The sequence below is a fragment of the Mesoplodon densirostris genome, chromosome 1, assembly GCF_025265405.1.
Source record: "Mesoplodon densirostris isolate mMesDen1 chromosome 1, mMesDen1 primary haplotype, whole genome shotgun sequence".
Lineage (NCBI taxonomy): Eukaryota > Metazoa > Chordata > Mammalia > Artiodactyla > Ziphiidae > Mesoplodon > Mesoplodon densirostris.
In genome coordinates, this window is record NC_082661.1 from 227,231,589 (window position 1) to 227,244,977 (window position 13,389).

Sequence of the window (13,389 nt, forward strand, 5' to 3'; positions counted from 1 at the left end):
AAAAAGCACTTCATAAAGAGTTTTTTTTACTCATCTTCTGATTTTCTATTTGTTTAACATGTTTTTCCAAAATGTACTTGTTATTAAAGGTTTTCCAAGAGAAAACATGGTTAACAAGGTTTAGGTTTTACCCACATATGGTCTTGGTTGTCTGGTGGCACGGTTGTCTTCACTGAAGCCCAGCGTTTTTTTTCCCGACCTCCTTTCTCTGTCTCCCTTGATGACAAGTTTGTATGATCATAGTGGTTGTGAGCAAAAAAAATTTATAATAGTCAATATAGGACGTATAGTTTGGATTTGTTATCTTAATAATTAGCAAACTGAACTTCAGGGAAGATAGGATTTGGTTAGAAATTCAACAGTGTACCTCCAGATTTTTTTTTTTTTTTTTTGCTACACAGTACGCAGTTTCCATTTCTTTTCATGAAGCTAGAGGCCAGAACCAGATCTACAAGGAGAAAGGAAATTTGAATTATTTGAGTTATCTCTTTCTCACATTCCTACATTGTAACTAGTTTTCCCAGCATTGATTAACTTTTCATCTCAAAGTGGTGTTTTTCAAAAGGGATGGAGTACATAATACATAGTTTTTTAAAAAGTTGGGTTATTTATGATTCATATACTTAATAATTATTATGGGGTGGGAAATATTTAATAAACCCTGAAAGAGATACATTTCCTTTTTGTAGGACCCCTTGGAAAAGTAAATTAAGGAAGGGTAAAGGAAAAACAGTCTCTTCTAATTCCTGTTTCCCCTTTGTTAGGACAAAAACAAAATCCCCGGAGAACCTCTGTTGAGGTCATCAAGGAAGGTGAAAACGTCTGGTTAGAAACACTTGTAGTAACATTGAAAAAGGAAATAGGCCAAAGAGTCTCTAGGACCAGTGTATGGGTAACATAGGAACTGAGGGATTGAGGTACTCTGATGTCTCCAGTCATGTTTCCTGTACGCGGTTGTCTTCCATATCTGTCGTCTCCACTCCAGACCAACGCCGCCGCTACCTCCACTGATTTGAAACTTGCAAAATTCCCATTCTTAAGACCTAGTAAAGAAAGTAGTACAGTCAGAATAAACATGTGTAGGCCCAAAATTAAACCTCTGAGTATCAGATGGAGGGGGAGCTTCCCACCTGTTTTTATTGTCTTTAAAATGTGCATGTCGTTTTTCTTTTGTTCTTAGATGTAAAATGGGGTAAACTGCGAGATTATCAGGTCCGAGGATTAAATTGGCTCATTTCTTTGTATGAGAACGGCATCAATGGTATCCTAGCAGATGAAATGGTATGTGTTTGATAGCTTTGTACAAGTCCACATTTTATAATTTAAAACCTTATACATCATTAGATTTACAAAAGTTAAGGTTTGTAGCGTATAGTTTATTGATTATACTCTAGAACTGTTAGCAAACTAACCCTCTGTCAAACTGATAAAAGCTCACTTTAGTTGCTTAAGTGGGATCTTATATCTGTACTTCAGCTGTGAGGAATTATTATCTATGAAAGTGTAATAAATTGAAAAATAATACATTTTGAGAAGCATGCCTTTGGTTGACTTTTACAATGTAATGATTTGGCCATCTCCCTTCAATTCTACAAAACACAGGTGGTGGGGTCAATTGAATGTCATCGAGAAATATTTTCTCCATGATGGTAGCTTGTACAGTTCTATCCCGTAAAACATTATATCTTGTTTACTATTTACTAGTTATGTAGTGAATGTTTTATGTTTCCCTGTAGCTATAGTGCTAAGACAATTGCTTAGAGAAAGTATGGAGTCAAAAGAAATAGGTCTCAATTCTAGCTCTGCTAGGTGACCTTGGGAAAGTCACTTAAATATCTGGGCCTTATGGAGATGGTAATAGTACATCCTTCAAAGACTTGTGAAGGTTAAATGACGTAACACTCGTAAACTTGACACATATCAAGTTTTTGCCATTTGTTAGCTGTACACATAGCTTTTCTTTTAAATGTTTCTGTATATGTCAGGAAGTTTGAATATGGAAGTCTGTTTTGTTTTTGTATTTCATTGCTTTGTGCTTATTTTTCTTTCAGGGCCTGGGAAAGACTCTTCAAACAATTTCTCTTCTTGGGTACATGAAACACTATAGAAACATTCCTGGTCCTCATATGGTTTTGGTTCCTAAGTCTACATTACACAACTGGATGAGTGAATTCAAGAGATGGGTACCAACACTTAGATCTGTTTGTTTAATAGGAGATAAAGAACAAAGAGTAAGTTTCTCATATTTCATTACATTTTTGATATTAAAAGAATTTGAATTTAGGTTTTGTGGGAGGGGGATAACTAGAGGAGGGATAAAAGGAGAGAAAAAGGGTCCAATAATAAGCTTGGTCTTCACAAATATTAGTAATTTATAAATGTATTTTTTTTTGATGCTTAAGATTTATACTAGGGAAATAGAATTGTAGACTGTAGAAAGCTATAAGAATATAGTTTTCTCCTGCTTTCTGAGGGTAGTTATAAAATCAAAGGCTGTGTCTCATTCTAGCAGCATTTTCTTATTTTTAAAAGAAGTTTTGAGTGTGTGAGGTGGTTAGAAATTTAAGGAGCCAGATTTTTAGATTGATGTATATAATGGTAATAGTCATGGAATAGTAATTTGTAATAGTAAATAATAATGTAAATAGTAAAAATGTAAATAGTAACGTGATAAGTCGGTATGATAACGATCGAAATAAGTTAAAATACTGATAAGTTGTCACATCCTTTTTGGAAGAAGATATGGAAATAATGACACTATTAAGAATATAAAATTCAGATTAAAAAATGTACTCATACTGCATTGAAGGACTATGTACCTAATTTTGTTTTCCCTGTATTCAGATATCAGTGATGACTCTAGATTTCTTTTCTCCTTTTGTATTCTAAGTTACAAAATTGCTTATTATGCTTTGAAGCCCAATTGTTAACCAGTCTTTGCTTTAGTTTCTTCACCTGTAAAATGAGAAAATTAATAACAATGTCTTAATAGATCTATAAACATAAAAGGAATGAAAGTGCTTACTGCAAGCTAGCCTTTAGTCCTTATCTATCTTCATGTCAGAAAACTCTCTATCCTTTCCTAAACCTATGTGCTAAGAATTTAAGCACCCAGTGGAATCAAGGAAAGAAGACATTTTAAGAATTAGTCTGTTGACTTTTGCACCGAAGAATTTTGTCAGTTGGTTTTTACTAAATGGCTCTGACGTGATTACTTCATGGTTAATGAAGTTACTTTGAGCTGGTCTAGCTGCTTGCGTACTATAGATGACTCTTCTTTTTACTATTCCCACCCCCTTTTACATAGTAGATTACATCCTTGTCATCAGTAAATTTAATGTATAGTTTATTTCTGCATGATGTAAATTTTTTCTTTTGCTACACAGGCTGCTTTTGTCAGAGACGTTTTATTACCAGGAGAATGGGATGTATGTGTAACATCTTATGAAATGCTTATTAAAGAGAAGTCTGTTTTCAAGAAATTTAATTGGAGGTACTTAGTTATAGATGAAGCTCACAGGATCAAAAATGAAAAATCTAAGGTAATTTGATATTTAGATGTGCAAATCATTTGTACCTTAGTTTAGAATTTGATCGATGTACAGAATATTCATTCTAATGATGAATTTGTTTCTTTCAGTTGTCAGAAATAGTGAGGGAATTCAAGACTACAAATCGACTATTATTAACTGGAACACCTCTTCAAAACAACTTGCATGAGCTTTGGTCACTTCTTAATTTTTTGTTGCCAGATGTCTTTAATTCAGCTGATGTAAGTATTTCTTATTATTTTCTAGTTGGAATAATGTTTTTTAATACTATACATTTTTGTAATAGAATTGTCCTGCTTCAAAAATCAAACAGATGAATTCATAGAAAAAGAAATCAGATTTGTGGTTACCAGAGGCAGGGGGAGGGGGGGAATTGGATGAGGCCAGTCAAAAGGCACAAAGTTTATTGTACTTATTTATCTTCCACTTATAAATAAGTACTAGAGATGTAATGTACAGCGTGATAAATGTAGTTAACACTGCGGTATGTTATACATGAAAGTTGTTGAGAGTAAATAACAACTAAGAGTAACAGTAATAAATCCTAAGAGTTTTCATCACAAGGAAAAATATTTTTTCTGTTTCTTTGATTTTGTACATATATGAGATGATGGATGTTCTGTAAACATTGTGATAATCATTTCATGGTGTGTGTAAGTCAAATCATTGTGCTGTACACCTTAAACTTATACAGAGCTGTATGTCAATTTATCTCAATAAAACCAGAAGAATTGGGCTTCCCTGGTGGCGCAGTGGTTGAGAATCCGCCTGCCGATGCAGGGGACACGGGTTCGTGCCCCGGTCTGGGAAGATCCCACATGCCGCAGAGCGGCTAGGCCCGTGAGCCATGGCCGCTGAGCCTGTGCGTCCGGAGCCTGTGCTCCTCAACGGGAGAGGCCACAACAGTGAGAGGCCCGCGTACCGCAAAAAAAAAAAAAAAACCCAGAAGAATTAAAAAAAAGAATTGGCTTACCTTTCAGTACTACTTGAGATAATCATTACTTTTTCACGCCTTTAGGTAGTTAGCCTCGTGTAACCTACCATGTTTTGTATGCGTCCTGAGAATTTACTTTTGTGCCTTTTGATTTTAGTCTTATTTTAGAAATCATGGTTTGTTCTCTCTGGAATGTCGTAGATTCACATTCTTATTTGGTGGTCCTGTTGGTCTGACATTGTTTCAGTGGCTCTAGGTGGACTGCTTATGTTTTTAAGGTAGTGCTCAGGGTGGTCCCCCAAGTGAATTTGCGTATTTCATGTTGCCTGTGTTTTAAGTCCCCAGGATGCCCTCTCCCCAAGATGGCCTTCAAGTTTGGTGAAATATGTCTAACCATTCTTTCTTACAGTCTAGCAAACATAGAACCTAATCCTTACCTTTGATAGATTATTTGCAGTGATGGAAATGGTTAATTAACTATTTGAATTGTTGGTTGTACTTAGGAACATAATGTACATTATGTCGAGAGTCTGTGCTTATTAGTAATTTCATTTTTTTGTTGAACTAGAATTCATTTTTGACCCTTTGTTCCCATTGCTGGAGTGTGTGTGTGGCTTTGAAGAGCTTATTCAAATAAGTTCAAAAAAGGTGTTAATTTTGGTTTGTTGTGTTAAGTAAGGATCATTTTAAGAGTAGAGAAAATTGTATTCTTGAAAGACATTTAGTCAGTGCCATCAAGCTACTTTAGTTCTGCTTTATGTATTTTGGTTTTGTTTTTGAGATAATTTTTTTCCTACCACATTGACACTTTCATTTGTTTAATAATCTCTGCTAAAGCTTTGTTTTAGTAAACACAGTGAATTCTAAGATTATGTTTACTAACAAAGCAAATACAGTTGACCCTGAACAATTCAAGTTTGAACTGGGTGGGTCCACATTTTTTTTTTTTCAGTAGTAAATACTATAGTTCTGCATGATCCACAGTGGGAGGGCTGACTATAAGTTATATGTGGATTTTCAACTGCATGGAGCGTTAGTGCTCCTAACCTCTGCGTTCAAGGGTCAGCTGTATATAATAAATATGCTAAAGAGGTAAGGATAGGGAAACTGGCCTTGTTCAAATCCTACCCAAGTACTAATGAAATACTGGTAATCTCAATTTCACTTTTAGTAAGTTTAATGAAAATTGACATTGCTCTAGAAAGCTTGTGTTTGAGTAGTCTGAATGGTCTTTGAGAACAAACCGTGAAGTGGTTTTAATTTTTAATGTTTTCTGAAACTGAAGAAGGATATTTTTTCAAGGATATTGATTTTCTAATTCTGTAAAACTTGGTTTCTAACAATTTTCTTTTCACTATGAAACTTAGCATCTGGATGTTTTTGAGAAAAATGTTAAGGAGATAATATGATTCTCAAACTAGTTCTAAAATTAATTGCTAACAATAGCGCACATGAAAAATAAGGAATTGAACTAAATCATTTTTGCGGTTCACAACTCAAACATTAAATTAATTTTAGAAATTATTGTTATATGCTATATTACTAGCATAAAGGGTATTTTGTAGTTAATATTATCTCTGATCTTAATGTATTTTTTATTTGTTAATCTAGGACTTTGATTCCTGGTTTGATACAAACAATTGCCTTGGGGATCAAAAGCTAGTTGAGAGGCTTCATATGGTAAGTATTTTGGAGTGGGGTTAGAAAGCATATTTCCAATGGGAAAAATGCTACAGATTTAATTTAGCGGATTATTTTTCTGTTAACAGAAAGCACAGTGGCTTTAGCATCAGATCTGTTTGAATTCTGCCCACTTAACTGCTTAATCTTATGGTGGGAGGAGGGGTAATATAGGCAGTTTTAGCCTTAGAACCTAGGGTGGAATACTAACTTTATGAAGGAAAAAAGTAATCCCTTAGGGTTAAAAAAAGTACAGTGGGGGAAAGAAGAGTTGCGTAAGGACTTAATATAGATAAGTTTTAGAAGCTTAGTTCCATTTACATTTCGTAGGAGAATCTAACAGATTTTGTTCTAAAAGGCCAAAGGTCCATCTGTTGTTCTTAAATCCAGTGATTGTGTGTAAGCAGTTGCTAATAGCACAGTGCGAGAAGAGTTGATATGTTTTTGCTGTGAAGTATGGCTTCGTTCCTTCCTTGGAGATTCACAAGTGAAAGTTGGTAGGAAGATAGAAATTTCTCTGATAGACCACAGATTGTGATACCCTGGGCTGCAGGGTAAATCATGTAAGCATGACATAGACGGCCTTTCATGACCTAACTCAGGGTTCCTCAACTTTTGTTGACATTTTGGTGTAAATAATTTTTTGGAGGGTGAGGAAGGGTGGCTTTCTTGTTTGACAGCATCCCCAGGGCTTCTGCACTCTAGATGCCAGAGTATATGCCCTCATTTGTGATAATGAAAAATGTTTTTAGGCATTATAAACATGTCTTGCAGGGCAACATTGCCCCTCCTCCAAAAAGTTAACCTTTCGAGTATTTTCCAACTTCTGTTTCACTTCTTATATCAAGCTTTAATTTGCTAGAGTTGGCTGGCCCCACTGTCAGTTTTCTGTAAACGTTGTGTTAATCTCAGTCTCTCTGCTTACCTTTTTTGCCACATCTAGTATCCCCTTTCCTGCCCTCTTTTACTGATAACACCTAGGCCAAGACTCAGTGGTGATGTCACTTTCTCCACTGAATACCCAGGCTGAGGTCAGCCTAGAGACTTCTTCTGTATATTCTATCTTTACTAATCTTGACATTCTAACGTTATAGGACTTTGCACATGGTACTGAAATGACTTATTTACACGTTTTCCCTGCTGCATTGTAAACACAAAGGCAGAGTATGTCTTAACATTTGTTTTTGTATCCCTAGCCCAATGCCTGGCTCAAAGTGGATATTTGATTAAGGGGAAAAAATTAAAAATTTTATGAATGTTCCGATATTTCTTTCTACAGAAATTAATTTTTAAGGTACTTTAAAATTCTATGTACTGAAATTTTATTTTGTTAAACATTTGAAGGTGATGATCTCCTAGACACCTTTGTTTCAATTTAGATAGCATTCAAGCATGTAAGCATTCAGATTTATCTGTTTGAAGGACTGTGGAGTGTATATGTAGGCTTTGCTTTAATAAATAGATGGGTACATGTAGGTAAAGCATACTAAAATCCACACAACAGAATACCAGTTTTGGCATTTGTTTGTTTTGTTCAGAGAGTAGTATGAAGATACTTACTTACCAAATCAGGGGAAAAGGTCTGGTGGCTACCATTCTGCTCTGTCCTGAAAGTCCCACCATAGCTCCTGTGATCTCAGAATGAAAGAGTATATTCACAGTCACATGGGTGTACTTAGGAATGAGATAATTCTTGTCGTATGAGTTTTCTATTGTTGCAACACCCCCCAACCCCCCAAAAACCCGCACCAAAACCTAAATTGTATGTGTTTTAATAATTCCAGAAGTTATAAGTTGGCTGAGTGGGCTCTTTGCTGGTTTTACCTGTATTTATCCAGCTGCATGTACCTAGACGGTTCTGGAAGAGGGCCAGTGGCGCTGAAGGTCTTTGCTCACGTGTCTGGCATCTGGTGCTAGCTTTCGGCTAGGGCTGCACTAGCTTCCTTATGTGATGGTATTAGAGTAGTGTTGCTTATTATTTTTCTCACCAATTTTTAATTTGTTTTGTGGTGATTATATTTTTATAAGCTAGTGTAATTAGAACAAAGGGTGACACAAATAAAAGGATATCTTCAGTTTTATAGATGTCAACTGCATATAGCATTGGTATGTGTCACAAGTATAATGTGTAAAAGAAACCAGATATAAATGAGCATGAGTCTTTGTATATAAAGTTAAAAACAGGCAGAACTAATTTATGATGTTAAAAAGTATGAATATTGCTTACCTTTGGGAAGAAAAAGGGGGATAGTGACTGGTAAGGTTACAGAAGGATTTATGGGATGTTCTCTTTATCTAGGAGATGGTTACATGGGTATGTTTACTTCATTAAAATGCATCGAACTGTATATTCACGATTTGTATACTTTACATTTGTCTATTTCCATGAGAAAATGGTAGTAAATTTAAAAACTAACCATGAAGACATCTTAATGTAGAGCTAGCCATTTCTTAAGTAATGTTAGACAGTCTACATGCAGGTAACTAGTTTGAGATCTGAGAGGCAATGAATGTTGAAAATATCATCTTGAAAATTTACTATTTTTAATACTTTATGACAGTATATATATATATATATATATATTTTTTTTTTTTTTTTTTTTTTTTGCGGTACACGGGCCTCTCACTGTTGTGGCCTCTCCCGTTGCGGAGCACAGGCTTCAGATGCTCAGGCTCGGTGGCCATGGCTCACGAGCCCAGCCACTCCGCAGCATGTGAGATCTTCCCAGACTGGGGCACGAACCCGTGTCCCCTGCATCAGCAGGCGGACTCTCAACCACTGCGCCACCTGGGAAGCCCCGACAGTATATATTTTTAAAAATTTTTTGTTGGAGTATAGTTACTTTACAATGTTGTGTTAGTTTCTACTGTACAGCAAAGTGAATCAGCCATAGGTATACATACATGCCCTCTTTTTTGGATTTCCGTCACATTTAAGTCACCACAGAGCATTGAGTGCTGTGCTACACAGCAGGCTCTCACTAGTTATCTGTTTTATACATAGTATCAATAGTGTATATATATCAGTCCCAATCTCCCAGCTCATCCCACCCTCCCCTTCTCCCTTGGTATCCATACATTTTCTACATGTTTCTGCTTTGTAAATAAGATAATCTATACCAGTTTTTTCAGATTCCACATATATGTGTTAATATATGATATTAATTTTTCTCTTTCTCACTACGTATTGAAAAAATATTCATCTTAACATTACTCTTTAGAAAATCACTAATAATAAATTATATGTTTGGCAGGAAGAAGTCCTAAGAATAATTTGATGTCCAAGAAGATACATTTCTTTTCTATGTATTTACTAGACACTTTTGAGATCCTGAAATAATGCTTATATTACAGATAAGGTCATCTGCATTTCTTTTTGCTCTTTTAAGGTTTTGCGTCCATTCCTCCTTCGTCGAATTAAGGCTGATGTTGAAAAGAGTTTGCCTCCAAAGAAGGAAGTAAAAATCTATGTGGGTCTCAGCAAAATGCAAAGGGAATGGTATGTTTTCTGAGACGTTTTTTTTTTTTTTTTTTTTTTTGCGGTATGCGGGCCTCTCACTGTTGTGGCCTCTCCCGTTGTGGAGCACAGGCTCCGGACGCGCAGGCTCAGCGGCCATGGCTCACTGGCCCAGCCGCTCCGCGGCATGTGGGATCTTCCCGGACCGGGGTACGAACCTGTGTCCCCTGCATCGGCAGGCGGACTCTCAACCACTGCGCCACCAGGGAAGCCCTCTGAGACGTTTTTGAAATCACTCTTGATCCTGTACTAACTTTCATTTGTATTTTATTTTCCTAACTTGTGTTGTCAAGGAATTCTGTTTGCTGGATTGAACTCAGCCTAAAGAGTTTCCCAGTCGTATAATTTGATTAGGACTTGCTAATCAAATTTGTGATGCAAAGCCTTTATTAGATGACGGAATCAAGTTGGGAGGTTTATGAATTCAAAAATTAAACTTGACGTTTAACAGGGATGCAATTAAAGCCCACTGCTTGGGTTTCTAAAAAAGAAGCTGTGGTGGCATAGATGTGAGACATGTGGTTAACCCAGTGGTTCATAAATACTGGCCCGTGGGCTAGTGCTAGTCCCTGATGAAGTTGGAGATTGTCGAGGTATGAGAAAACTTAAGTGCTTTCTCTTATCGCAGAAAGCTATGTTTATTTAATTTAAAAGACTCCGTTCTGAGTTGATGTTTTATTTTAGGCAGGATAAAATGTCCTTTTGTGAAATTATGGTGATGACATATGGTAGCTACTTTTACAATACTTGAATAGGACATACTAAAAAAGTTGAAAACCTTGTAAGTTTTTATTATCTTTTTCTTCTTTTCTTTTTTTTTTGAATTTTCTTTTATTTTTTTATACAGCAGGTTCTTATTAGTCATCAATTTTATACACATCAGTGTATACATGTCAATCCTAATCTCCCAATTCATCACAGCACCCTCCCACCCCCCTGTGGCTTTCCCCCCTTGGTGTCCATACGTTTGTTCTCTACATCTATGTCTCAGTTTCTGCCCTGCAAACCAGTTCATCTGTACCATTTTGCTAGGTTCCACATATATGCGTTAACATACGATATTTGTTTTTCCTTTTTCTGACTGACTTCACTCTGTACGACAGTCTCTAGATTCATCCACGTCTCTACAAATGACCCAATTTCGTTCCTTTTTATGGCTGAGTAATGTTCCGTTGTATATATGTACCACATCTTCTTTATCCATTCGTCTGGTGATGGGCATTTAGGTTGCCTTCATGACCTGGCTATTGTAAATAGTGCTGCAATGAACATTGGGGTGCATGTGTCTTTTTGAATTACGGTTTTCTCTGGGTATACGCCCAGTAGTGGGATTGCTGGGTCATATGGTAATTCTGTTTTGAGTTTTTTAAGGAACCTCTGCACTGTTCTCCATAGTGGCTGTATCATTTACATTCCCACCAACAGTGCAAGAGGGTTCCCTTTTCTCCACACCCTCTCCAGCATTTGTTGTTTGTAGATATTCTGATGATGCCCATTCTAACTGGTGTGAGGTGATACCTCATTGTAGTTTTGATTTGCATTTCTCTAATAATTAGTGATGTTGAGCAGCTTTTCATGTGTTTCTTGGCCATCTGTATGTCTTCTTTGGAGAAATGTTTATCTAGGTCTTCTGCCCATTTTTGGATTTGTTTTTTTGGTTTTTTTGATATTGAGCTGCATGAGCTGTTTATGTATTTTGGAGATTAATCCTTTGTCCGTTGATTCGTTTGCAAATATTTACTCCCATTCTGAGGGTTGTCTTTTTGTCTTGTTTGTAGTTTCCTTTTCCTTGTAAAAGCTTTTAAGTTTCATTAGGTCCCATTCGTTTATTTTTGTTTTTATTTCCATTACTTTAGGAGGTGGGTCAAAAAAGATCTTGCTGTGATTTACGTGAAAGAGTATTCTTCCTGTGTTTTCCTCTAAGAGTTTTATAAGTGTCCGGTCTTACATTTAGGTCTCTCATCCATTTTGAGTTTATTTTTGTGTATGGTGTTAGGGAGGGTTCTAATTTCATTCTTTTACATGTAGCTGTCCACTTTTCCCAGCATCACTTATTGCAGAGACTGTCTTTTCTCCATTGTATATGCTTGCCTCCTTTGTCATAGATTAGTTGACCATAGGTGCGTGGGTTTATCTCTGGGCTTTCTATCCTGTTCCATTGATCTATAGCTCTTGTTTTTGAGCCAGTACCATATTGTCTTGATTACTGTAGCTTTGTAGTATAGTCTGAAGTCAGGGAGTCTGATTCCTCCAGCTCCACTTTTTTCCCTCAAGACTGCTTTGGCTATTCTGGGTCTTTTGTGTCTCCATACAAATTTTAAGATTTTTTGTTCTAGTTCTGTAAAAAATGCCATTGGTAATTTGATAAGGATTACATTGAATCGGTAGATTGTTTGGGTAGTATAGTCATTTTCACAGTGTTGATGCTTCCAATCCAAGAACATGGTATATCTTCCCATCTGTTTGTATCATCTTTAATTTCTTTCATCAGTGTCTTATAGTTTTCTGCATACAGGTCTTTTGTCTCCCTAGGTAGGTTTATTCCTAGGTATTTTATTCTTTTTTTGCAATGGTAAATGGGAGTGTTTCCTCAATTTCTCTTTCGGATTTTTCATCATTAGTATATCGGAATGCGAGAGGTTTCTGTGCATTATTTTTGTATCTTGCTACTTTACCAAATTCATTGATTAGCTCTAGTAGTTTTCTGGTGGCATCTTTAGGATTCTCTATCCTATATATATTATCCTATGTATATTCTCTATGCTGTGTATCTCTATGTATATTATCATGTCATCTGCAAACAGTGACAGTTTTAGTACTTCCTTTAGTACTTCTTTTCCAATTTGTATTCCTTTTATTTCTTTTTCTTCTCTGATTGCCATGGCTAGGACTTCCACAACTTGAATAATAGTAGTGAGAGTGGACATCCTTGTCTTGTTCCTGATCTTAGAGGAAATGCTTTCAGTTTTCCACCATTGAGAATGATGTTTGCTGGGGGTTTGTCGTATATGGCCTTTATTATGTTGAGGTAGCTTCCCTCTATGCCCACTTTCTGGAGATTTTTTATCATAAATAGGTGTTGAATTTTGTCAAAAGCTTTTTCTGCATTTATTGAGATGATCATATGGTTTTTGTTCTTCAGTTTATTAATATGGTGTATCACATTGATTAATTTGCGTGTATTAAAGAATCCTTGCATCCCTGGGATAAATCCCACTTGATCAGTGGTGTATGATCCTTTTAGTGTGTTGTTGGATTCTGTTTGCTAGTATTTTGTTGAGGATTTTTACATCTGTATTCATCAGTGATATTAGTCTGTTATTTTCTTTTTTTGTAGTATCTTTGTCTGGTTTTGGTATCGGCGTGATGGTGGGCTCATAGAATGAGTTTGGGAGTGTTCCTTCCTCTGCAATTTTTTGCAAGACTTTGAGAAGGATGGGTGTTAGCTCTTGTCTAAATGTTTGATAGAATTTACCTGTGAAGCCGTCTGGTCCTAGACTTTTGTTTCTTAGAAGAGTTTTAATCACAGTTTCAATTTCATTGCTTGTAGATTGGTCTGTTCATATTTTCTGTTTCTTCCTGGTTCAGTCTTGGAAGGTTATACCTTTCTAAGAATTTGTCCATTTCTTCCATATTGTCCGTTTTATTGGCATAGAGTTACTTGTAGTAGTCTCTTAGGATGCTTTGTATTTCTTCGGTGTCTTTTG

At 36.1% G+C, this 13,389-nt stretch overlaps 1 protein-coding gene across 1 annotated transcript in view; it reads left to right on the forward strand.

The window, feature by feature from the left end:
• The window catches only part of SMARCA5 (SWI/SNF related, matrix associated, actin dependent regulator of chromatin, subfamily a, member 5), a 48,045-nt gene that overhangs the window by 12,441 nt on the left and 22,215 nt on the right, over positions 1–13,389 (forward strand). The window contains exons 5-10 of the mRNA XM_060115779.1: positions 1,181–1,281; positions 2,052–2,231; positions 3,387–3,542; positions 3,641–3,772; positions 6,097–6,165; positions 9,555–9,664. Coding sequence (XP_059971762.1) covers positions 1,181–1,281; positions 2,052–2,231; positions 3,387–3,542; positions 3,641–3,772; positions 6,097–6,165; positions 9,555–9,664 — 748 coding nt within the window. The remainder of the gene's footprint in view (positions 1–1,180; positions 1,282–2,051; positions 2,232–3,386; positions 3,543–3,640; positions 3,773–6,096; positions 6,166–9,554; positions 9,665–13,389) is intronic.